At 50.0% G+C, this 27,206-nt stretch overlaps 1 protein-coding gene across 3 annotated transcripts in view; it reads right to left on the reverse strand.

Moving 5' to 3' along the window:
• The window catches only part of ttc7b (tetratricopeptide repeat domain 7B), a 55,332-nt gene that overhangs the window by 23,770 nt on the left and 4,356 nt on the right, over nucleotides 1-27,206 (reverse strand). For all 3 annotated transcript variants that reach the window (XM_064323210.1, XM_064323193.1, XM_064323201.1), the window contains exons 4-16: nucleotides 23,705-23,838; nucleotides 19,359-19,480; nucleotides 16,620-16,698; nucleotides 16,223-16,395; nucleotides 15,338-15,401; nucleotides 14,306-14,443; nucleotides 10,387-10,470; nucleotides 10,190-10,294; nucleotides 8,018-8,135; nucleotides 7,138-7,195; nucleotides 6,059-6,131; nucleotides 4,130-4,290; nucleotides 1,626-1,742 (exon numbers count right to left, since the gene is read on the reverse strand). In XM_064323210.1, the coding sequence (XP_064179280.1) occupies nucleotides 1,626-1,742; nucleotides 4,130-4,290; nucleotides 6,059-6,131; nucleotides 7,138-7,195; nucleotides 8,018-8,135; nucleotides 10,190-10,294; nucleotides 10,387-10,470; nucleotides 14,306-14,443; nucleotides 15,338-15,401; nucleotides 16,223-16,395; nucleotides 16,620-16,698; nucleotides 19,359-19,480; nucleotides 23,705-23,838 (1,426 nt within the window). The remainder of the gene's footprint in view (nucleotides 1-1,625; nucleotides 1,743-4,129; nucleotides 4,291-6,058; nucleotides 6,132-7,137; nucleotides 7,196-8,017; nucleotides 8,136-10,189; nucleotides 10,295-10,386; nucleotides 10,471-14,305; nucleotides 14,444-15,337; nucleotides 15,402-16,222; nucleotides 16,396-16,619; nucleotides 16,699-19,358; nucleotides 19,481-23,704; nucleotides 23,839-27,206) is intronic.

Here is a 27,206-nt window from a genome sequence, read left to right on the forward strand (position 1 = left end):
TGTAACAATCACTACTGGTAATTGAAAGCAATGGAGTTCTAGAACACTGACTTAAACAAAAATCTATGCTTCAAGGGGTCAAGCGTGATCACAGCTAAGAGGATAAGAGCCGAATGGCGGGAACAGACGGCGACATGCCCAAGTACAGGAGGACAGTCGGAGTGATCCGAACGAGGGGAAGCGTTATTTAATCCCGTCCCAGGGCTTCCGCGGGCCCGCAGCCGGCAGCGGAGAGAGGAGCGCTGCCGCAGCTCAGCTCCGCTGCCGCTTCAAGTACAAACTGCATAATCCTGCGCCGTCTGAGGAGTCTGCCTTCTAATTGGTCTCCCTGGAATCACATTACTCAATTTAACAAGAGGCCGAGGACTGAAGGGCTTTGCTGCCTTTTCAACGGCGACTTAAGAAAACACACTTCTGTAGCGGGATTACTGGAAAAAAGCAACTTAAAAAAATGTTCTGTGGTCAGTCCAAAGGATATTTCATAACTGGTTTATAAAAATGGTACGGAACGAGTTGCGAGTCCTCAAATAATTTGCGAGTGAAATAATCACTGATTAAAATCAGTGATTAAAATACATACTTTAACAGGCCGTGTAATCCTGGCAGAAGGGGTACTTCTGTGACATTTAATACCAGGCCCTTGGTAAAGTTGAGGGGAAGAACAGAGCATATACTCTATATAAGTTCAAAGATGGGGGCGGGGCCAACTACCCCTGACCAATGACTGATGAATTAAATTAAGAGGCAGAGTGGTTCTCAGCTGCGGTAGCCGCAGGCGAAGGGGCACGGACTCTAAAGGGCACCTGTGCGTAAAGCAGGGCTCTGTCCCAAAAGGACACTTTCTCCCCTCAGCATGGCTTCGAAAAACTGCCGACACATCGCTACAGGGAACTCAACAATAAGGAACTCTCACTTGTCCTTCACTGTTCGAGGACATACGAGAGAGATAGAGACATTCAAACGTGTTGACATGCACATAAAAGTCACATTCATCTGGCTAAGTAGCTGAGTTGTTTAATAATGCTGAAAGCTATCATCTGACCTGTTGTAGCTGCCCATCAGGAGTAACCTTCATAATGTTTGGTGCTTGCCAACTGATGCAGGTAGGTATTCATTGGTATCTAATTACTTCAATTTCAGTGGCAGTTCTTGAAACAAATGATGGTTTTCAGAATGCATCTGGCGAAACTATTTTTAAATGTATTCATCTACATTGTATCTAATTATCTAGGTAATGCTGTCATAGCTGATGTTAATAAATGCTAACTAGGGCAGCAAGAAAACATTTCCTAGAATGCCTCCACTGGTAATGTCATTGCCATAGTTTTCTGTAGAGTCATGCTTGTTCTGTTATGACTAAGACAAGATCGATGACACTGGAGCCCTGGAGAGATGTCCTTATGTGACCCAGCTGAACGAAGCCACACCAACACTCACTAACACAGGGCTTTTTCACTAGGGCTGGGAATCAGCCTTCATGCTTCAGGTTGTGTTCAGGGTCCACATGCCAGTGTGGCTCAGACGATTCCCTCCCCACTCACGTCCATTCACCTCGTTTGCATTAACGCACAGCAGATGTGGGCACGAGGAGCAGTGCACCCTGGGAAGAGGGCAGACGTGCCTACCTGGGGTTCGTGAGGTTGTAGCAGGACTTCCAGATCTGCAGCATGTGTTTGCAGGTGAGAAGGGCCTCCTCGGGCCCCCTGCACAGGGTCTCCAGCTTCACTTTGGTGAACAGGAGGCTGGAGACACAGAGACACAGACGCTCGGCGTCAGAGAGCTCGCCCCCACCTCATCCTCATCCTCCTCCGCACCTCCTCCTCCTCCTCCTCCTCCTCCGCTCCCTTAAAGGCTTGTTACCTGCCTGTCAGACTCCTGCAGTCACACCGGCTGCTTTCCTGTGCAATTAAGCACCTTAACAAAAGGCCATAAATAACCTGCCACTCTAATGAGCTCGCGGCTTTTTTTCATCTGTCAACGGAAGATGATTTTGAGCGGGCAGCACACTTGGAACCACGGTGATTTATTCTCCTAAATTCACTTTAACCCATCGAAATTCTACCACGCTGTCACATATGGAGCAGGATGACATCAACCTGGCAAGGACAATTTTCTGGCCCTTCACAGATAATTCCAAATGGGCACCAACAGAAAAAACCATTACAGCACTGCTATTTAAAAACACCCTTACCCAGATTGACTTACACAATATATATAAATAATTATTATTATCATTTTTTTTCACACAATATCCATTATTGATATTTATCAAGTAATTCAGGTAAAGTATCAAGTAATTCAGGTTAAGTACCTTTCTCAAGGGTAAAATGGCATTACCCACCCTGGGAATCGAACCTTTGGGTCACAAGCCCAGCTCTCCTATAACCACTATCCTACATAGCCACCCAGTCTGCACGTTTGGATGAGCAGCAGACACACGGTGAGAATCACAGGCAAGGGGAAAAAAACGTACGCAAGGGCTGCTTTTCTTCAGAAACAGAGGTTAAGTGCATTTAAGTCTCTATCGATGCAAATCAAGTCCCATTTACGCATCGTCTGCTGGCCTGCGCTGACACACACCGCAGAAAACCTATTCATCCGAGCACCGCCGCTCGCCAACATCACTCCCATCACCCTTCCACAGCCTCTCCCTCCGCCCCGGCTCCCTGAAGGAAGCAGAGAGAGGGCGCGCGGCCCCCCCCACCCCCCTGCCCCCCACCGTCCCTTTGATGCGGATTGGCCGTTATTATTTCACCCTTTCCGAGCTCCGCGCCGAACAGCACGTATGTGCGCTGCGCACTCTTACGGACGCGTTCGCACACGTGTATAAATATACCTCCGTTAGTGGGCACACACGCTCCCTGGGGGAATGCTAAAGCTCAATCAAGCTGGTGAAAAAGGGAAAGAAAGGGGGGGGGGGGAAGGGGGGGTCTTGTTCTTTTTCATGTTACGTAAGTCAGCGAGGCGCACAGAAGCTAGCGCTGCTGCGCCCCGAGGGGAAAGGAAGGCTAAAGCTATTAGAGACGTAGGAATTTAAACAGAGGAAACAAGACGGCTCAGAAGGCAGCAGAAGCAATCGCTTACTCTTACGCGAAAGCCAGGGGTTCGATGACGGCCGTGCTAATTGACGGCGCCGGGGACCGAGTCAAACCGCAAAATCCCGCTAAAAAACTGCAAACGCGGGCCGAGGAGAGATGAGTGTGCGGTCGATGCCCGGCGCGGTACGAGGAGAGATGGGTGTGCGGTCGATGCCCGGCGCGGTACGAGGCCCCAGGGCTCTCCTCACACTCACACACACTCTAATTACGCGCGCCAGCTGCCCCGGAAACGCGGACGCACGCCGATGAAGACGAGGGGGGGGGGGGGAAGGAGGCAGAGCGCGTGTTTAATGGCCAGAGCCTATCGGACCGCTCACCGCCCACTGCTGCAAACGCTCCCGTACAGACACCCCGTACGCTGTGAGGGCGCGCATACCGCCTCTTATCTAATTAGCCTCCGTCCACTACAAACACTTCAGTCTGTCCTGCACTGCATGGGGGGGGTGGGGGTGCGACTTGGACAATTTCACAGCTGACTGAGGCCGTTCCAACCCCCCAGCTCTGAGGACCCACTCAGCTGCCAAAAACAGGCAGGGGGCCATCATGGGGAGCTCATAAACATACAGTTAGCTCCATAATGTTTGGGACAATATATATATTATTTTTATTTATTTATTTATTTTTTCTTTGGCTCTGTTTTTTTGGCTCAATTTTATATTTGTAATCAAACAATGTGGTTCACATTTGGTTAAAGTTGCACATTCTCAGTTTTTACTTAATGGTATTTTATTTAAATTTCACCATGTAGAAATTACAGCACTTTTCACACATAGCCCCCCATTATGGGGCTCACTGTATATGCCAACAGCCAGGGAGTGCAAGACTGAGCCCGCAGAAAGGTACAGCTCCACCCCACAGCTCTATAAAGGCCTAGTGTAGGGCAGCTCTGAGCCTGACCTCAGGACTGCAGTACGGAGGGCTGAACATGGACGTCCCCCAGGTCTCTGTGAAGCACACCTCCTCCAGAGAGACCTGCATCGGCACGGCCCGCGTTTCGGGGGGCGAGGGCTCCCACTCCGGCCCATACTCACATGAAGTTCTCGGGGTACTCGCTGAGGGCCATCTCGATGATGTTGAGGGCGTCGTGGTAGTGCTTCTGCGCCGACAGCAGCAGGGCCAGCAGGTGCAGCGAGTGGACGTCGTCGCCCTGGAGCTGCAGCGCCTGGCGCACGTAGCCTAGCGCCTCGGGGATCTGCGCGGCCGGGAGGGAGGGAGAGAGAGAGAGAGAGAGAGAGAGAGAGAGGGGGCCCGTTTAGGCCAGACGCCCGCCAGACACGCTCTTCGGCTCGTCAGCAGTAACGGGCCGTCTGAGCGGAGGAGCCCGCCGAAACCTAAGCCTGATAAGTGCCCCACAGTTTAGACTGTGACAGGCGACCATGAAATAGTGCAGTGGTCCAAATCATCTGAATGCCTGTATAAAGACCCATTTTATTTTATGTACTCTTTCCTTTTTCTTGTCGGTTCACTTGTTTTTAAGATTTCTGAAATCTATCACTTCCCCAGACAAGTGACATTATCATCTACGGCTAAAGCCGCAAACCCACTCTTAACATTCATTTCCCTTGGCGAAGCTTAAATATTATTTTCTGAATTTTTTTTGTTCTTCTCCGTTTTGCAATTTTTCCTCCTCAGGTTATGGCAGCTTCTTCATTCTGTCCACTCAAACCGTGTCTGCGCAGCTACGCAAAACTGAGAAAGATGGACGGATCTTGTCGAGATTCTCAGGGTCCCAGCGCGCTCTGAGACAGACCGCCAAACCGCCACAGGACGCAGGAGCGGATGTGACCTGCATCTCCGCGCGCTTAAAACAACAAAATGGCCTCCTCTGGGAAATGAGACAGACAGGGAGCTCATTAGCGGGGAATCTATTAGAGACGGCCATTCTGGCCGAGCGCGCGCTCACTGGAGGGTGGCGCATGGGCGGCGGTGAAGGATCCGAGCAGCGTAAGGAGCGGGGCAGAACGGCATGCTGGGTAATTTCTGCAGCGTGCGGGGAGAGAGGCGGTGTGCTTAATGAAGAGGCCCCGGTCTCCCACCGGACTCCCAAACCTACATATCCCTCTCCACTCTGCCCTGAAGCCGCTCAGCCCAAAATAATTTCTAATCTTCCTCCAACACTTTGCTTCCCTGAGCACACACTTGACAGATTAAGATGGGAGCGGGACCGAGTCACACGCCTGCATGCACACGGGCGCACACACACACACACACACACACACACACGGGCACACGGGCGCACACACACACACACACACACACATATTCAAATGTGCCCAACACTCACACACACACACACACACGCCACGCACGCATCAATGCACGCCACACACACACACACACACACAGACATTCAAATGTGCTCAACACTCACACACACACACACACACACACATATTCAAATGTGCCCAACACTCACTCACACACACACACACACACACACACATTCAAATGTGCTCAATACTCACACGCACGCACGTACACACACACTCAAACGCACTCACACACACACACACATCCAAACGCACCCATACACTCTTACACAAACACACACACACATTTAAATGCACTCACACACACAATTAAACGAGCTCATGCGCCCGTACACACACACACACACACACATAAATGCACTCACACGCACGCATGCACACATAAACGAATAAATATAAAGACAAAAGCACACAAATGCACATACAAGCACACAGAAACACAGACACACACACTCCATGCCATACGGCCACGTGTCAGAAGCTTCTCTCTTGACTGAGCCTCGTATGGCGTATTAGCTCTTGGAAAAGTGATTGTAATTAAATCAAAACCTTACCACGGTTGGGCTACATTTTACCCAGCTTAATGTCAAAGAGAGAGAGAGAGAAGCAGAGCTCTGGAGAGAGAGAAGCATGGTCTGACGCTCAGAGACCGCAGCGCTGACCCTGGGTCAGGACCACCAGGGGGCGTACCTGTCGAGACACGGCCAGCTGCAGAGCCAGGTAGAAAGCAGCCAGGTGGTCCGTCGGAGAAAGGCTTTGGGCCCTGAGAGAGAGAGAGAGGTGCGGAGGGGTTAGACTCCAAAAACCACACACATCCACCCGTCAGCCTCACCCACACCTGAAGATAGGTACTGACGTCCGTGCGCTGGTATGCCGAGCACTTCTCCGGCTAAAACATCGTCACTAGAGCCCGATGTCGAATGCAAAAATAATCACCACGGCCCAAAGGCATCAGGCTGCGCGAGAAAAAGAGTCTTTAAAAAATTCACGAGCAGTAATCAAACTACGCCCTGAATCAAACGGCCGAGACAGACAGACGGCCTCCTCGTAGAGGCGGGGGCTCGCCGTGCACAGGCGGGGTAATGGCGATGCAGCCTGACGCGCTAGCAGCCCGTTAGCGAGCCACATCTCTTACTGTGAGGAACCGAGCGCCGACGCACCGATTAACGAGACGGGAACGCTGCCCACAATATACGTTTAAAGTGTGGAGATCGTCGGGAAAAAAAATGAATGCCAGCCAGTTGTGGTTCATGGGCCAGCGAAATCTCAGCGAGGGAGAGACCTGGCTTCGTCTCGCCGATTTCATACAGAAAGGCTGAGGTTAACCCCCAATGCCCTCCTCTGAAACGTTCCCAAATGTGCGTTAAAAAGATTATGTTTACTATGAGGTCACAGGACTTGAACCATCGCAGCACTGTGAATACATGGTGGGATGGTGGGCAACTAGGAAAATATTTATCGAACCCCCCCCCCCCCCCCCCCTTGCCCCCACCCCTCCTCACCCCCCGCGTTCCCCAGAGGCCCCACCCAGCCCACGGAGCGCTCAGTAAACTCCGCCTGACAACATCTGCGAGTCCCGGAAGCACAGCTGGAGTGTCTGCCCCAGTTACCCTGCACCGCATGCCCCCTCCACCCCGCGTCCTTCCCAGCATGGGATAGGCATGCCCCCGCCCCCCCCCTCCGAGCAGCTCTCAGCTTGGGATGGCCCGGAGGACACCAACTGCGGACCGCGGGGGGGGGGGGGCGCTGCCGAAGACGCGGTGACTCACCTCTGGAAGGCGCCCAGAGCCTTCTTCTGGTACTCCTCCTGCATCCCCCGCAGAGAAGCTAGGAGACGCGAGACACACGCGCGTTTAGAGAGGAGAGCAGCCATCAATATTCATTAAACCGCACTCTCGGGACATCTACACCACCTTACAACTGAGGGAACAAGGTAGGCTCCCAATTACACCACAGATCTACCCACACTAACACTCACAGGGAACAAGGTAGGCTGATCGACTTACACACACAGGAAAGTAGGCTAACCACACTTACACACTCGGAACAGGGAACAGGAACGGTAGGCTGCATCCCCGACACTCTTACACACTCACAGGGAATGAAAAAAAGGGTCAGGGCTGCACCCACTTACACACTCACAGGGAACAAGGTAGGCTACACCACACTTACACACTCACAGGGAACAAGGTAGGCTCCACATATTTCCACAAAAAAGAACAACCGCGCACCAAAGTCTAACCAATATGCTTGCTAGGTGTCTCAGCCAGGTTATCTGTGCTTTCTGAACACATTTCTGATGTCTGCTTCCAACTGCTGCAAGTACAGATGGCTTGTGCGGCTTTTATTCTGACAAACACGTAGGTTTGAAGAACACTGTCATGATGACCTTCAGCCTACGTACTGCAAATTGTGTTTTATAAAGTCTAAATGAATTATGTGTTTTTTAACTGTTCTTTTATGTCTGCTGCTGCTACCGGAGATTGATAAAGAGCACTATGCTATTCTGGATTCTAACACAGCCCACTCCTTATGTCCTTATAGCCTTGTATCAGGGGGTGTACATGTGACAGTAAGGGACAGTCTCCCTCCAACAGCAGATGAGGGGCACGGCTCCGGGGGGAGTGGGGGGGTCAGGGGGTCTCTTACCATCTGTGGCACGCAGGCTGTACACCAGGCCGATGGCCAGGTACCCTTTGGCCCGGAACTCCGACGCCTTCTCCCCCATGTCCACCACCATCTTGGCAAAGCGCTCGCCCTCCTCCAGCTGCGCAGACAGAGACGGACACACACACGGACCACAGCTCGTCAGCTAGTGCCACCTCCAGCTGCGCAGACACAGACGGACACACACACACGGACCACAGCTCGTCAGCTAGGGCCACCTCCGGCTGCGCAGACAGAGACGGACACACACACATGGACCACAGCTCGTCAGCGAGCGCCACATCCGGCTGCGCAGACAGAGACGGACACACACACACGGACCACAGCTCGTCAGCGAGGGCCACCTCCAGCTGCGCAGACAGAGACGGACACACACACACGGACCACAGCTCGTCAGCGAGCGCCACCTCCAGCTGCGCAGACAGAGACGGACACACACACACGGACCACAGCTCGTCAGCTAGTGCCACCTCCAGCTGCGCAGACAGAGACGGACACACACACACGGACCACAGCTCGTCAGCTAGGGCCAACTCCAGCTGCGCAGACAGAGACGGACACACACACACGGACCACAGCTCGTCAGCTAGTGCCACCTCCAGCTGCGCAGACAGAGAAGGACACACACACACGGACCACAGCTCGTCAGCTAGGGCCACCTCCAGCTGCGCAGACAGAGACGGACACACACACACGGACCACAGCTCGTCAGCTAGTGCCACCTCCAGCTGCGCAGACACAGACGGACACACACACACGGACCACAGCTCGTCAGCTAGGGCCACCTCCAGCTGCGCAGACACAGACGGACACACACACACGGACCACAGCTCGTCAGCTAGTGCCACCTCCAGCTGCGCAGACAGAGACGGACACACACACACACGGACCACAGCTCGTCAGCTAGGGCCACTTCCAGCTGCGCAGAGACGGACACACACACGGTCCACAGCTCGTCAGCTAGGGCCACCTCCAGCTGCGCAGACAGAGACGGACACACACACACAGACCACAGCTCGTCAGCTAGGGCCACCTCCAGCTGCGCAGACACAGACGGCACACACACACGGACCACAGCTCGTCAGCGAGCGCCACCTCCAGCTGCGCAGACAGAGACGGACACACACACACGGACCACAGCTCGTCAGCTAGGGCCACCTCCAGCTGCGCAGACACAGACGGACACACAGACGGACCACAGCTCGTCAGCGAGCGCCACCTCCAGCTGCGCAGACACAGACGGACACACACACGGACCACAGCTCGTCAGCTAGGGCCACCTTCAGCTGCGCAGACACAGACGGACACACACACGGACCACAGCTCGTCAGCGAGCCCCACCTCCAGCTGCGCAGACAGAGACGGACACACACACACGGACCACAGCTCGTCAGCGAGCGCCACCTCCAGCCGGGCGGGGCCCCCGAACAACACGAAGCCGCGAAAAAAAAAAGAAAAGAGACCCTCCGTTTCGCTACGGAGGAACAAAAGCAAGCGGCTTCGGCGAAACCGTCTCCGAGATGGAGAACAGAGGAGGCAGCGCCGTCGTCGCGGCGATCCCGGCCCCCCCTTTTCCGGATCGCAGGCACATCGCAGTTTGTTCCTGTCACACAAAGCAGCGCTGCGGCGCCCCAATAAGGCGCCTTGAAAGCCCGAGCGTCAAGTTCACTGAAATCACACAAAACGTGGAAATGAATAGCGAGCGAGGAGGCCCGCGGGCAAAGCGGCTCTTTGATTCGCTCCACAGGCTCCAGAGCCCTCACTCAGCCGGGCCCACGGTGGAACGCAGCCTCTGATTTGCTCCAGATGATTAGCATCTCAGAACCCAAAACACTTCACAAGTAACCGGCTTTTTCCTCGCTGAGGTTTTATTACGGGGTCAATCAATTTCTCCAGCGCTGTTTCAAACAGCTTTAAAAAACATAAATGCATGTTTTCATCTGTTACTTAAATGTGAGGTGATGTGGTGCTTTTCACAGCAGCAGCACAAGCACATAAAAGCAGCATTATTTCCCTCAAGTGCTCTGAGAATATGACTGTGCTGTAGAGACCTTGGCGATGGCTGAGCCAGGCTGCTGGGTGGACAGGCCCACGGAAGCCATTTTGGCCCCTGACGAGCGGGCTAGCGGCTAACGGAGGAGCGGGAGGGCTCACCCAGTGCAGGGTCCCGATGCAGAGCTTCACGGCCAGCAGTGGGATGGTGGGGTCGTCCGGCTTCAGCCGAATGCACTCCTTCAGCACCTTCACCGCCCGCGCTGACTGCAGAGGGACGGGGGGCAGAGCGTTGGAATCGGCACGCATGGCGAACACGGGGAACGGGGCGCTAGCTAAATAACGAGGTCACCACTCACTTTTCCTGCGGCCATCAGTGACAGGGCAAACTGGTACCACAGGTGGAACTCCTCGAACGCAAACTTCATGGCTCTCTCTAGACACTGTGGAGAAAGAACAAACATGGAAACAAATAATGGGTAAGGAGCAGGTCTTGTAACATAAAAGGTCACAGGATCGATTCCCAGGTGGGACACTGCTGCTGTACCCTTGATCAAGGTACTTAACCTGCATTGCTTCAGTATATATCCAACAGCATAAATGGATACAATGTAAACGCTATGTACAAAGTAGTGTACGTCGCTCTGGATAAAAGCGTCTGCTAAATGCCTGTAATGTAATGTAATGTAAGGCTGGCACTGAAGGCGTGATCCCAGGAATGATTTAAGACACAGGGTTTTTTTCTTGAGAGGAAAGGGTTAATTCAATAAAGAGCGGCTGCTGCACCATCTTTTCAGGTTGCCTGACAATAATAGTGACAACATACTAAAGACAGAAGCCTTCCAGGCTTTAATTAAAAGCAGACTTGGATGTTAATACCGAAGGATGAAGCAAAAATATAAGGGCGATGGGGGAATTCTAGAAAGAATTCCTGGCAGTTATGGGGGCTGTTAAACAACAAGCTTCTGAAGAATACAAGCAATTAACTGGGAATTTCAAAGCAACGCAAGTAACACAACGCAAAGCACGTCAGAAACGAAAGAAAACAAGGTTATTCCAGAACTTTCCGGTAGTACTGGCTCTCCCTAGAACACAAGCATAGTCAACGGCATTACAACTCGTTCCCTCCCGACAAGAGCACCGGTACCCCCACCATAGTGCCTCCCCGGAGAGATCTGAATAACAATGGAGGCTGAAAACTGTAAGTAATCTGAATAAACGGCGCCTGTGAATAAGCGCAGAAGAACAGAGTGTGTGCTAGCTTCTAAACAACCTCCAGCTTCTCATTCAGCTCAGATAGAACTCCTCACTCAGCTACAACTACGGCTCCACTGAAGGGAACACACACACCATTACCGGAGATATCATCCCATTTAACATTTACATTAGCACATTTATCAGAGTGTCTCAAATTGCCATTTAAGATTAAAAATATATACCTGTAAGTTATGATTTTAATACATTCTAAGTAACATTTATAATAAATGAAGGTATGATCGGTTATTGAATCCTTCTTTTATGTTTTACACTGTAAATCTGAATTTCTGTTAGTTTATCCAAAATTCAAAAGCAAGTAACCAACGCATTTTTAAAAAATCAACTAAATTGCCAAAAATTCATAAACAGAGAAAAACTACACGAGACAACATAACGGGAAAATGGTACAGACAGCACCAGTGTGGAGTTCATTCCACTTATAAATCCACACAACTGAGATGAAACAGGTTCTGCCCAGTCCAATCAACCTAAAAATCCTCTCTACAGTACATTAGTACATTATTACCCATGACAATTTAGGGGGTCTACACTTTGATCTCTGGTACAAAATAAATGTTAATCTGCACTCTTACATAAGCAGATGTAATTAAAACACAGAGCACTGAAAAAGGAAAAAAAAAAATCACAGAATTAGAGCACGGCATGATACAACATGTACAGCCGTATAGTACAAATATTATCTAAAGTAATATTTTATTATTAAAAAAGAATATCAATTGCTAGTAAACAAATCTGGATGGTTTATGGTCATATTTGACAAATTTGGAAACTGAAACCTGGAAGGGAAAAAGCTACATAATTGCAGAAAAAACAGCGAATCTCAAACTGATAATGATAAAAGCTAAATGAAAGAACTGGGCTTTTTATCTTTTAAATATTGGCACCCAACTTGGGGATGAACATGTCCAACTCCCACCCTAATTTGCAAAGTCCAATTACCGATTTGCAACTGCAGTCGAGTTTGTGCACTGCTGATTTGGAAGAGAGTTGTCATCCACAGTTCTCCTCCAAAACACGGTGATGCCAGCCTGCTTCTTTTTCACACCACAGCCCACAACCAAGCTCACACAGAGCCGAGTCAGAGGAAGACCGGTCATATGCGGCTGCCCGATCGACCAAATGCAGACTCCTAACTGACTGAACCCTCCCTAACTGTGGTCGAAGTAACCTGCAATTTCCACAGTCGGCACTGGCGCGGTTCAGATTCGATCGACCATGGGGCTCATCCATGCACCATGGTGCTTAACTGAATGAGCCACCCAGCAGCCCAAGAACTGGCTGTTTTTATGGAGGTGGTTTCATAGATTCAACTGTGGATGATCAGTGGGACAAAACAATGACACCAGAGGGATTAACGTTAAATGTCCTTCTGGTATTAAACTCCCCAGGTTGGTAGAACAAGGACAGGAGTAACCAGAAGGGGAATGTTGCTGTTCCATAGAATGCACTATATTAAATACAATTTCCTCTGTGAAATAACTGGCTTTACAGTGAAGAGATAAAAGTTAACCTGGATAATTATATTGAACAGGTAATACAGCAAAGCACACAGTATGTAAGCGTGGCATATGGTGACTTCTTCGCAAGCTGTCTGTTTTTGTGCAGCCAAAGGCCGTAAGTGAATGCACCGCATCTCATCTTGACTCATCTCAACTGTTAATTTTAAATTTGTAAACCCCTGCAGCGTGACAGAAATAGATCAGGAAATTCAAGGCCCCACGCGCTTCTCCATAAACAAAGAGCCTTCCGCTGTTACAGCCAGAATACCAAAGCACAGCCAGCCCGCCGAGTTCACTCAAAGGGTCACAGCTGCACTCTACACCGAAGCCTCAGTCCCTCGGAGGGCTGTAACACTAGTACCTGAATTAAAACTGAATAGCACTGCAAGGGCAGTTAGTTTGCATTCAGCTCTGTGCAATCCTGTTTTTTTTTTTTTTTAACAATGGGTAAACCTTTCATAATCTCAAGTTTAACAGTCAACAAAGTCCCTTTTATTTAATGTGAGATATTCTATTAATAAGGTCTACATTTAAGAAAGTTTGGTCTGGATGTGAAATTCTCACGCTGTCGGTAGCCGCGGGGAATGAACACGTGCGGGCAGGTAGCAACCGCAGACAGCCAGGGACATCTGAGGATACCCTGGACACGTAAAAGCAGTCATGGGGAGATTTCTGGGGTGAATTTAATTGGACTGGATGGCAAAGCACCACCATAATAATTAAACAGAGATTAAAGCCATTGCAATTTGCACAATGGCCTCCAACTTGAGACAGTAATGGCAAAATATTTAATAAAAATTGAACGGAATAAAGGGGATTTAAGAACACCTGGGCCTCGTGGGTGTCCCATTTCTATTAATGCATTTCAGTCGTATTAGTGCGTCAGATGGAGAAACAGAAATATTTATTTTTTTTTAAAGTATTGGCGGTTTATCTGTAGAAGCACAACAGATCAGGTAACAGCGAGGGGCAAACGCACCCAGACTGAGCCGTGGGCTCAGCCTAAGAGGGGTGGAGAGGTGGAACAAGAAGCAAATCCGTAATTCACAGGCAGCAACTGAGTCAACACGAAACGTTCTCACAATGCTGCTGCCATGTAGGGGCAATGCAATAACATTGAGAAAACATTCTGGTAACAACGTACTGGGCAGCTGATGCTGAATTAAGCACAGCACAACCCTGTTGTGTCTGAACAAGACACAAACCAAAGGAAGATTTTACATTGTGCTTCTCATCCACTGTGGCAGGGTTTCCTTGCTGAAGCCCTTGCTAAAACCGTAGAGAAAAAGACACACAGCGCATCCGTTTGGCTGGGGATCAATGGAGAAGTGGCACGGAGATCACTCCAAGCACAGATCAATGTAATGAAATACACTCCACCGAGGACAAGACAGGGAATGACTCCTGGACCTAGCGGTTCCAGATACCACGGTGCTGGACTTTGATACATTTTTAAAGGCATTCTCGGTTGTTTTCTGGATGGTCTGGCACGCTGAATTACCTCAGAGAGCATCTCGTACTGTCCTCTTCGACCCAGCGCTATTGTCAATAGATCATACACCACCGACGCACTCTGTAGGCTAATGATGCGATCGTTGTTGTGCTCGGGAATCCTGCTCAGAACCGCGTCTCTGTTGGCCTGAAAGCAGACAGAACACATTCACTGGAGCACGGGGCTGCACGGAGTCAAAGGCGCTCTCTTTTTGGGGCTCATTTCCCTCAACGGAGAGCAAAGACACGCTAACATTATGACACGCTAACACAATTAAGCACAGAGAACACATACAGTACTTTCAGTATACATCCAGGAGAAAAACAGGAAAGGAAAACACTATCAGAAAACACTCATTTACTTATCAGATTAGGGTTTAAGGCATTTAGGTTTGTCCTCTGAATGACTCCTCTTATAAGGAACATCTCATAAAATGGCATTTTTTCAGGCACTCGTTTTGCACATTTAACACAGACATAACTGAAGCTCAACATTCATTTCAAAGACATGGCAAGCACACCCTAGACAACAGCTGCCGTTAAAGGGCCTTTGATTAATGCTGGCTCGAGCCGATAAACCACATACACCAGGTGTCACTTCTCAGAGATCTATTCTACATGTCCTCTAAAGGCGGTCGCGAAAGAGGTTTTCAGTTTAAGTGGAGCACATTAGGAGGAAAACCGCACAAGACAACCAGCGGCATTTAGCTAAAAACAGGTAGCCTTTAAAGAGTTAAAAATGGATTTAGCTTTTCAAATACTACACATCTTAACGGAACCGGGTGAGAGAACGCGTTCCGTGATTGTTAAAACGCAACCGCTGCGCTCGCGTCGAGGGAAGGCTGCCTCGTCGCACCGATCTCAGAAGACAAGACCGTTTGTGGATTTAATACAGAGCACGAAAACATAAAAAACGGGATACCTGCCAGAGACTTAATACATCAAGTCAGCACCCGAGCACTCGCTCATCAAAGAGAATAAAACCTTAACAAGCGTTTCTCAGCCGCCTTTTCTTGCTCGACATCAGAGCGCACCGTCTCACCATTGATTCGCTAATTAGAAGCAGGAGCAGAGCCTCTTCTGTGTTTTCCTGAGGACAAAACAGGCTGCAATTAAAGAAAGAGGCAGTTAGTGGTACAAAAGCAAGCAGGCCTCCTGCCCCAGTTCTGAGTGTGCTATAGTACACTGGCATTAAAAAAAGACAGAAATTAAAAATTTAAGGTACATAATATCTTTGCTGACATCTGGGGGTTAATCGTAAACAGCAGCAAGGAATTATGGCCCCAATTAAGGCCCTGTTTACATCCCATAAATGACAATAACATCACATAACATCGGTTTCTTTATGGCTGCCACTGTACTTACTGTCAGGACTGTAACTACAAACAAACCACAAAGGACTGTGTTCCATTAATTTGTGCTGAGAACAGAGATTCATTGTTCGCTACTGTCGAATAACTTGCCAATATTTTGCTTGTGATGCATACTCATAACACTCAATATTCAGCGCACTGCACTCAAAGCAATTCTCATTCAAATAGGAGCATTGATTTAGTGAACAGAGCATGTTTGCACCCAGGTTAACTCTTCATGGACTCTACCCTACTTAAAGCTGACATTTATTTTATATATAAAGGTCCCACCACACATCTCTCCAGAGTAGAGAGGTGATGTTGGGTACATCTCCCCAGAGCAGAGAGGTGATGTTGGGTACATCTCTCCAGAGTAGAGAGGTGATGTTGAGAACATCTCTCCACAGAAGAGAGGTGACGTTGGGTACATCTCTCCACAGGAGAGAGGTGATAATGGGCACTGCTCCTCAGAGTAGAGAAGTGAAGTTGGGTACATGCGTCTCTCAGGTGTAGAGTAGAAGTGATGCATGTGATATGGGTAAATATGCATTACAGAGAGGATGCTGGGTACTTACTTTTCTCCAGAGTAGACGCGGGGCCTCCTGCTTAGAGAGTAGTCCTTGGTGTATGAGCCCTGGCGTAGGGGGTCGTTGAGGGGGGATTGGTGAGGGGGGTCCTCCAAGGGGTTCCAGTAACTCTGCTCACACATCCCCCTCAGCAGGATCTCAGCCAGCTGCCTTGCAATCGTCTGCAGGGACAGACCACAGCACTGCTCAGGCTTCTGCTGCTAGCGCCATCAGTGGGCAAACATGTGATGCCCCTTTGGCTTATAGCGTGTATGGCTGAGATCTATTTGCTGCACATTTCAAATTTAAAGAGCTACATTCAGAGGATCTGTAATGATTGCTAATCTACTGATCACTGAAAAACTACACTCCTCACTCTTTTCTAAATATTTCACATGATACCCACCATTCGCAAGTTCTGTGTGGTTCTGGTTTCCACGGCTCGGAGAATCTCCCGAAACCGGCCTACACCGCGGGTCAAATTCCTGGATCGGCATGAAAAGATGAATTACCTTCCTTTTATTTCTATAGTATTTGATGGCAAAGAAATCTTTAAAACTGCTTTGCATTTGTATGTGAGGTAACAACCTCTTAACCATGGCTGCCTCCCAGTACAAGAGCATTGTGAAACAGACCTGAAAAAAACACCCCAAATATGACTTAAAAGTGAGGTGGTGTGCCAACGCTGTAGGCTCTCACACAGAAAACTGTGAGTTCTTAGACTGTGTCAATACGAGTACAGTTTCATAACACAACAGTGATGTACGCTCACTTGAAGCTTAGCTTCATAGCTAATGATGTCATCTTGTGCCTTACCTTCTTACCACGTAAAGCACTGTTCGTTTCCATATTAGGACTACAATGTGCCATTGTAAGAGTCTTTAAGCATGGATGTGCCTCACACAGGATGTGCATGGTGGGTGAGTGGGTGGGACGACGGGGAGGGGGGGAGCCCAAATGAGCTCATCGGCTCACTGGCCCGAGGGTTTTTGCGCATCGATGGGAGGGTGTCCATACGCCGGCTCGCCGCTACGATTCTAAAGCGGGGGGAGATAGAGCCTTTCCCACACCCACTCTCTCGTTTCCGCATGCGGGCCTCTCCGCGAGCGTCAGAGGCGAGTCGACAGCCTCTCGGGGAGCGCCGATGACGGCGGGCTCATCGCTCGGCGTCAGAGCTCGGGGCCTCTGTAAAACCCCGTGGCCGAGCCGGGGCGGTGACGTTCCCCCGGCCCCGCCTCACGCCCCTGTTCAGTTAAACTCTCGCGGGTCCCAGCAGGGTAACAGCACAGCGCTCTCTGCTGCCCGGTCGCAGAAGCCACGGGAGCGAGACCTTAAACTGAGAAGCCGGGACAGAATTCCCGCCAATTACCGCTTCAGCCTTCAGCTCACACGCCGCGCCGCACCACGACAGCGGCCTTTGGACATGGCGGAGGTCCGTGCGCAGCAACGGCCTCCTTAAACCTGCCCACTTAAGATTTGGACACTGCAGCTATAATTAACCTCCCCTGGCTTCATTCAGAAAGAGCATCAGTCATTTCCTGAGACTGTTCTAGGTTCATATTAATAAAACAGAAATGATCCTCTGCCTATTTCACTAGGCACAGACAGTCCTTGTGCAAACATTCGCGCTCGCTCTCATTTAGCGACAGCGCGGAGCAGAAAGCATATTGACACAGATCCCTGCTCTCTGATCCGTTTCGGGTCTTGCTGGTTTCCCGGGCTTTCTGACACCCTTTTATATCAGGAGGTTTAATTCCGCCTGAGTTATCAAAGGTTATCAAAAACCCTGTCTGCAAACACGGGCTTCATCAGAAGGTAAAGTTCACCTGCCGCAGGAACAGCGTGATTGGTACAGGGATGACAGATGAGAGATGGGGGGATGCAGCCGAGAGTGGAATTAGAAGACGTTGCGAGGTGACCTCATTTTAAAACACAAATATGACAGATCTCCCAGTCAACAACGGCCAAGCAACGCTTATTCAGCTCCGCGTTCACCCTCTACAGGGCACCGCAGTCAACATCCAACATTCAGAGCATACCGAATTAACATGGAGCACATGTTCCACTACATGTGTCCCAAGAGAATGCAATCCTTTTGTAACTAAAAAGGCTCTTGACTTGATTTTGCAGGTTAACATACTAGCTAATGCTATTGGTTGTGGCAAAGACAACCTGATACACCCGGAGGACCCCCGCAAACTGACCCGCGCTTAGGACTCTGAACCCCTCCACTGGCTGTGTGCGTGGGGGAGTACAGCAGAGAGAGCCCGAGAGCCTGCGGAGGACTCACTGTGTGTGTGCGTGTGTGTGTGCGTGTGTGTGTGTGTGTGTGTGTGTGTGTGTTTGCATCCATGTGGTATGTTTGGTGGGTTTGGGGGGAGAGGGAGAAACACTGAATGCTATAACGGGGGGTGGAACAGGGAAGAGCAGGAACCACCCACGTACAACTGAATAGGAAAAGGAAAACAAGGGAGCTACCTATACCTACTCTGCAGTGCTACCTATTAGTAGTCTACAGTGCTGCCTATACCTACTCTGCAGTATCCCCGCCCGTTTGCCCTAACACAGAAGGTGAGGACATGTTCCAGCGGTGGAGCTTCCAGTAGATGCACCTCCGTTGAGTGGCCTAGACTACACAGGGCGCTACTCTACTGAGACAGCCCCGCGGTGGGATACCTACCGTCTGTCGTCACACAAACGGAACCTGGAACGGAAGGAGCCGGAAGCACCGGGAACACGCCGGCCGCATGCAGCCGGGGGGGGAGGAGAGTCGGCCAAAGTCACAGGGCTCAGGTTAGCGAACCGGCGCGAGTCAGCCACACGGCAGGCACACACACGGCTAGCCTGTGACGCTAGCCTTTCACTGACCATCTGCTAGGCTAGCGAGCGGGAGGGGGCAATTACGCACGCAAAGCAAACAGCACTCAGACAGTCATCCCCCCGCGTGTCAACAGCCAAGCCGCGAAGAGGGGAGAGGGCGCGGGGAGATAAAACGGCAGGTCTTCCGAGCGGCGGGACGGCGCCCCGACGGGCTTTTCGATGGAGGGGTGCGTTTTTTGAAGCGGTCCCGTGCTCCGCCTCTACCTACGCGCGGCTCTTTGAAGCGCCGGCTTGAAAGGCCGGCCGGGATTAGGCCCGCTCTCACCCGTTTTTGAAGTGGATGACGTGGGCCCTTTGTAGACCCGTCTCCAGGAAGTAGCCCAGCTCCTGCTCCTGGGCCACGGGGCCCGGCTTGGGGCTCCGGTTCTGCATGCCAGCGCTCAGGGCCTGTGTGGGGAAACGGATCTCTGTGAGCGACGGTCCAGAAACGACGTGGCCGCCATTTAACACACTACTCATATCTAACATTTTATTATTATCTATTATCTATTTGAATTGTAGGTATTAAAGTTAAGTACCCTGGGTGGACAGTATTAGGCAAGAGTGCCCAACCCTGGTTCTGAAGAGCCACACGGTCTGCTGGCTTCCATTTTACTCAGCACATAATTTATCACCAACAGCAGGTGATTACACTGTTACCGCAGCTCACTTTGGTTCTTGAGTCTAAACTGGCTACTGGCCATCAGGAGGAACTAAAAACCTGCAGTGCATGTGGCTCTCTAGGAACAGTGCTGGGTGGAACCCCTGGGCTTACGACAGACCAGTGTACCCGCTGTACCCCCTTCAGTGAAACACGGCTCCTTAGGGGGCAAACCTCACAACACAGTTTTTGTAAATTGACCACATGACTGGGGTGAAGTGTGGGGTTGAGGGGAGTGTGGGGAGGGATGGAAGAGCTCTGTAAAAGATAAGCGAGGAGAGCCTTGGTAGCTGAGCTCCCACCAGTGCTCTCAAAGACGAAGTCAACACTACGTTCTCACACTCCCAGGGGGAAGCCCCAGAGAGGATTTACAATTCTCCTTCCGACGAGCAGCAGGGGTTGTCCTTGGAACACCCCGTGCTAGAACAAGAGCCAAAGAGCCGAGGGTTGTATCGATAACTTTAAAAGAGCGGGAGTACAGCTTACGCAATACGACCGATATCCCTTTAGAAAGCCCACCCCGTGTGGCTAAATATTTTCCTTCTCTTCGGACACAGAAAAAAAGACGACGGTCCAAAGAGGCCACAAAAACACTGTTAATCAGCACATTAGGAGTTGGAACAGCAAGCTCGATAAAGGCTCTTTTATTTCCTGAATGCGGCGCTGTCACTGCCTGGCCTGACCCAATCAATGTTCAATTACAAAGACAGCGTGTTTGTTCCCATGCTAAGCGCCATCACAGCGTGACAGTGCCGTTGCGTCTGGGTGAGACGGCTCTTTTGTCACGGGCGGTGGAGGGAGGGGGGGGAGCACGGCCATTGCCCAGGGAGGTCAAGGCAAACCGGAGGGAACGGTCCGCCAGCGGCGAGGTGCCCGCTGTGCTTTTTTTAACATGACCCCGCTTTTAATTGCGCCGATCAATCAACTCCTGGCAACCGCTCTAGTTTTCTCCGGATCGGGGGGGGGGCATCGGATGAGGGGGGGGGGTGACGACAAACACCTTAAATCAAAAGGGAAGAATGCAGAGTCCGGGAGCGTGCGTGGGCACCGCTCCTAGGCGACGGCCCGGTGCCCCACACCACTCTTGTGACATCACTCCTCATTAGCCTTCCTGCGGTCGCTCGCGGCTCTTCCCGAACAGCTCCGCCTCACAGCCCCTTAAAAACGCCATTACTCATAACGGGGAGGATAAGAGCGCAGCGGTGGAGCCGTAATGAGAATGAAGCACCGGCGAGCGTCTGACTCCGGAGGAGCGGGCAGCTCTGGCTCCATCAGACCACGTTTGTAACTAAACCGAGCAGATCAGGGACAGGCATCCAAAGCAGGACAGGGGATCCAAGGTTTAATGCAAAACACAAAGCAGTAACCATTTCACAGAAACAAAAGCATTTCCATGCATTCCATATGTTTTTACCAGTATACCTCTATAGTAATTCCATATGCTTTTCGTGGGAGGCCCCAGCTAACAGGAAAGCCGATTTTGGGATGAATACAAAGCGGGGGAATTCCTACTCGAGGGGCTGCGGTAAAAATAACACCTGAACAAAAAGTGCGGAGTCAAGGCAGTGTCACAGAGCCAAGCCCTGCAGAGTAATGACTGCTTCCAGAAAAGGCCGGCCTTTTAAAAAATAACAAAAAATGTCACCGAGCATCAGTCTCATTGGCTTTCCCACCAGCTTGAAAATACAGACTGAATAAACTATGAGTGCTCCATAAACAATATTCAGAGCAGCTGTTGAGAACAGAATATCTTTGGCTTTAAGTCAGTTTAAAATTTCATGCTCTGTGCTTTGAGGTTGGCTGCAGAGTGCAGACTCACCAAGAATGTTGCGAGCGGGGCAGATCGCACATCGTTTAATTAGGTCTGTAAATCGCGAGCGGGGTTCTTCACTTCCCTTTCTGCCCTGACACTTGCCGCGCTGAATTAACACCATGTCAGTGAGCTAAGCATCCTGACAGGTCCAATCCTGCAACTTGGCTGACAATAAGTAGCTCTGTGTGGGCACTGCATCTCATAGAAGTTTCTTCCAAACAAGAACTATTCGGACGGCTCTGAGATTGAAGTGTCCGCCTTCAAGAAGCACCTCTTTGCCCAGATTCCAATTTAAATATTTTATGGGTTTTGCTCTAGGAGGCAGAATCACTGAAGTTTGCCTGTCCCCTCGCTCAGAATGGCTGCTGCACCTCGTTTTTTTAGGACCTCAGGGCTGGGGGAAAGGGGAACAGATTTGCTTTCAAGGTCAACACAGCAGTCAGGCAGCTGCATGGCTCTCGCCTCAAGGAGTTTCAAAACTCCAGTTCCCATAATTCCCCTATCTGCCAAACCTAATGACTAGGACTGTTCATGTTCTGTACAGAAGCTCTGTGCAGGGATGTTTAAAAAAAAAAAAAAAACAGAATTAGAATGCTGCTTTGTTACATCCCACGCTGTTATCTGTTATTTATACTTACCAATGCCTAATATAAAAGCGCCAAAATAATTTGGCTGTGCAGGTCAGAATAGATACATTTTCAGTTGAATTTTTCAGCTACTGAAGTTGTCCAGATTGTCCCTCATTGACACAATTCTAGTTAATGCTACTGAACAGTGGATAGTGGAGATCTCTGATACAGGCTCACTTATAAGTCAGGATCTGTCTTTACTGGCTAGTTTTCATTTGAAAATGGAGGACAGCAGCCTTCTCCTTCTGCTTCACTCGGTTCCAAACCAAACTCCCACAATGCCCCTTGGCTGCATCTCTCCACCACCCACTGACGCCAGTCAGCCCGGGGAAGCAGGACTGAGCAGCGGAGGAGATGTCTGTAAATCAGTCTGTTTATCCTCCCTGGCAGCCTGCTTGTTACACAAGGCAGCAACCATTTCAAGAAGGCATTTCAGTGCACCCAGGTGCTCCTGCGTGTACATTAGCAAATTACAAACAAACAGACCTCCACACGGGACATGCAAGACATTTCACGAGAACAGCTTGAACCTGGACATTTCTCTAGACAATAGACATCTCTCTCGAACGTCTCACAGGACCACATTTCTGACGCACGTGTTCAAACTGAGAGGAGAAGTCATACGATGAGAAGAAAAAGAACTGAGAGAAGAAGAACTGAAGAACCCACTTTCGAGCAAAGGAAAGGATCAAAGCATTAAAGGGGTGTAGATAAAACCGCAGAGGAGGTCAGGAGGAGAACATCACAGCGCGGCGTGTCGATGGCGCATTGATCCGGAGCCGCGGCTGATGAGGTGGACCTTCTCCCGCCGCTGAACTCTGAACCCCCTACCGCAGAGACGGTGGCCGCAGAAAAACTCCCTCTCAGCACAGCCCAGTCGAACCTGCAGCACTAACCCACAGCAGGGCCTGGCATATGCCAAAATCAAGTCCTGGAGGGCCGTAGTGTCTGCAGGTTTTTGTGGTTCCCTTTCACACAGGCCTTGGAAACAAGGTGAGTGGACTCTTTAGCCAATAAATTGGGTGCACAAATCACTAAAGCACGGGAACACATCACAAAAACCAGCAGGCACTGCGGCCCACAGGACTGGAGTATGAGACGCCTGCTGCAGATTACAGTACAGCGTGGATACTCAAATTTGGCCCTCAAATCTAAATCCGGCCCTGGTTTTCTATGGTAAATGGTAATGGACTGCATTTATATAGCGCTTTTATCCAAAGCGCTTTACAATTGGTGCCTCCAATTCGCCAGAGCAGTTAGGGGTTAGGTGTCTTGCTCAAGGACACTTCGACACGCCCAGGGTGGGGTTTGAACCGGCAACCCTCCGACTGCCAGACAATCGGTCTTACCTCCTGAGCTATGTCGCCCAGGTAATTTAGTATACTGTCGTTACACCTGACTCCCAGGTAAAGGTATGGTAGAAAACCAGTTCTCCACCCACGACAACCGTGATCTGAGTAACAGGGTAATACAACATCGCTGCCCCTTCCGCGCAATCGTGAGTTGTGTTAGTGAGCGACTGAAGATACCTTCTCCATCTCCTGCAGGTAGAGCAGGGCGATGTCCCCCGATTTCTCGTAGCAGGTGATGATGTCCTGCTCGCGGTCGCCGTCGCGGTTAGAGAGGGAGGGGGAAGCCGCCGGCATCTTCTCCAAACACAGACCTGGGAAAGAGGGACAGACACAGAGGGAGGTGACGAGGACGCCCGTCGTAACCCGGGAAACGCCGTAGATGCACACACATCGCTCCAGGCACCTGACCCCCTGTCCACGCACCCCACCCCCTTGCACAGATTCCCCAGGGAACTCCTAAAAGCAGACGCAAGTTTATTTGGTGTCAAAGACCTCAGCCAGGTGGGCACCTCTGACGCGGGGTTCAGGCGGCATGGAAAATGTGAGCAGTCTGGATTCGCGGCGCGACACCGGCTCCGTGAAATATGAATCTGGGAAGCAATCAAGGCCGGCCGGCCTAGCCCGCGGGCAAAGTGAGAGAGCTCTGAATGTTTTATCAAGCGCCTGTAACACTGCAGCGGGCGGGAGGACATCAATCTGGCACTGCGGAGGAACCAGAAACTGCGGCGGCCTGCCACTGCCAGTGTCCTGTTGCCGTCTACCGCGGGTCACCAGAGAGCCAAGGTCTGCGACAAGGGCAAAGTCATGTAAGGAGACGTCGGCCGGTTCGTGCCAGACGCCAAATCCCTTCCACGGAAGAAGCACGGGCTTCGTTTCTGCGAGTCTGGCCTCTTGAATTTCCCCTCAGAAGCCTGCTTCCTTTCTATTGTGTGAAAGTATGATGCCTGCGTGAGGGTAACCCAACGCTGACACAAGGATTAGCGATTTGATTGAGCAAGGCCCTGGCTTCTATGTCATGCTAGTTGTTTTTATTAACTCAAACAATCTCAAGTCTTTTTGCCATCTCTTCCTAATGCTGATTAGATTACAGGCTGTTCCATGTACCATACCTTTAAGGTGGACTATAGGAGCAACTCCTGTAAAGTTAACTGTCCTTTTAATCAGCCACAGGATCAAATTAATCTCTTATCAAATTTAATCAAATTGCAAAGGTGTCTAGTGTTTGCTTTTTTTTCCAACCATCTTCATAATTTCATTTCATTTTCAACATGCTGCTGTTTTTGGAATGTATAAACCCAATGTGAAATTAGCATAGCAATATGGAGCACAGTTCCTTAACTAGTACAATTAGATGATGACTGTGTGCAGCAGTAGGCGGGGTTGACGATGGAGGTGGAGAATTCTTTGATTGTAAACACAGGACAGCAGGGCAAAAGAAATCCTGCCTAGTATGCCTTCAATTATTGCTGGACCCTGAGGACCAGCCAAGGACAGCGAATCTCTTACTAAGGGGCCAGCTGACTCGCTGAGTCACTGACTCTCCACTGCTGAAACACGCGTGAGTGGTGGCGTGCAGGAGGTGGTGGTATTAATCCACTGTTGAAACGTGCAGAAGTGGTGGCGGTATTGATCTTAACCAGCGACACCAGGACAGAGTGATAATTTAAGGTCAGAAAAACCGTGCTACTCTGGATGTGAAATGGTGTTTGTGTTGCAGGTAGCTAGCTAGCAAATTATTTGTAAATAACCCACAGCACATTTTATATTTGTTGGCTGAGTTCAAAGCACCCAAAAACATTTGCTGGTTCGCTAACTAGCTAACTAGTTTCTATATTATAGCTCAATGGCTAGTTACAAGTAGCTAACATTTAATGGTGCGCTGAAAGCTTACCGATAGCCACCTAGCTACTTAGCTGACCTCCATCTACCACTAAAGCGAGCTTACCATCGATAGTCAGAGACCTCTGTTTGCTTAGTAAAAGGTAAAAAATCACCCCTTCGGATGTTTGTGTTCTTCCTTTAGCATCTTTGAATCTAACTTCAGTTGCCAAGTAATTCGAATTAACTGTACAGAAATGTGAACTAGTAACTGCATACTTAAGCATTAATTAATTTGATAGATACTACAATTTACCATTTAGTAGCATGACTGGGAGGCAAAGCCCTTATGTTCAAGGACTGAACAGGCATCAGCCAAAAGATGCCACTCCAGTGGGAAAACGTTCCGATGAAGCACCTCACTCAGTGAGTCAGTCAGTCAGTCGGTGAAGGACACTTCACTGTCCCAAATGTACCCTGATGCGAAATGTCAGTCATCGGCCTCACAGACCTCAGCAGCCAACCAGCTCTCTTGTCCCCCCGCCCGCACTCGGCAGAGCTCGATCAGGATGACAAACACACTGGGAGGAAGTGAGAGGCGGCTCAACAGCTCCACTACGCTTCGGCTGACCAGGGCCCATGGCGTTTTCATAACTGACACAAAAAAGAGTCGGCTTCCACGCTCCCCCGGGACCTCGCAGGCAAACGAGCGAGCCAGAGGAAACAGCAGTCGTCCAGGGCAGAGGGAGGGGACAATGGAAGGGTCTCGGTGCTTCAGGGGCCATGCCAATGTCATGTAACGGAATACAAGGCTGAACAATAGGTGGTGGGTACTTTTATTAATATAAAAAGCGAAACGCAATATTCACCTGTAACAAAACAGCAGGGAGATCACAAAACCAGGCCCTGCAGCCCCTGAGTCAGACATCTGGTGAGCTAGCCTACACGCAGAACCAGTCCATGCCAGAGACTCCTCATGCATGAGGAACAAACTGTTTCCCTCTGCGCTCCGTGGGGGGAAGCGTACGCTTTCCTCACTTGAATTATTGGTTTTGGAAAGACCCAACGCAAATACATTATTAAAGAGAGAGAGGTAATTGTATAAGTTATGGCTGTGTTCTCCAGAGCGCGGTACAAAAGCTCACGCAGCTTTGTTACAGACAGCGAACGCACTCAGGAGAGGAAACACAAGCAAAACTGCAGCCAGGCCCATCTGGCCTTATATAGAATTACTTTGTAGGAAGGCTGGAGTTAATGACACGAGCCAGTGGATTCCAGCACCCTGCCACACATAACTAATTCATACTCGTAGGCCACTTTCGCAGGCCCTAATAAGCTTCTGTGTTACTCTAAACAGACCTGTACGACCCCGCGATTGGGTGACTCATTAAAATTAAATGGGAGTAAAGCTGTTCTATTACTGCTGGGATCCGGACGGCCGACGCTCAAAATGTTCATACTCAGAAATATGGCGCCTAAAACCTTTGGCCCATCCTTTTTCTTAATATATGCTTGAATCATTTCAGTTCAGAAACATATTATAATGCCATCACTCTCAAAATATGCTAAATAATGGCAAAATTTGCCCTTCTGAGAAATAATCCTGCATGCAGCAGATACCAACCGTATTTCCATCTAACCTACACAGGACTGCCTCAATCCTATGGCAGGGTTTTCCCTTCATAACTGATATCAACAACTTGCCAAACCCTGAAAAGCCTGCAGAACTGGATGACATAACGACTGTAACATATTAGGGAGAATTTTCAAAACAGAGGAGCTCCCCCCAAGCATAAAGCGGACGCACTGTGATCACTAAGTGATCCGCTACTGCCATCCGCTGGCAAAAAGTGGTAACTGC

Source organism: Anguilla rostrata, chromosome 1 (assembly GCF_018555375.3).
Source record: "Anguilla rostrata isolate EN2019 chromosome 1, ASM1855537v3, whole genome shotgun sequence".
In the NCBI taxonomy this organism is placed as follows: Eukaryota; Metazoa; Chordata; class Actinopteri; order Anguilliformes; family Anguillidae; genus Anguilla; species Anguilla rostrata.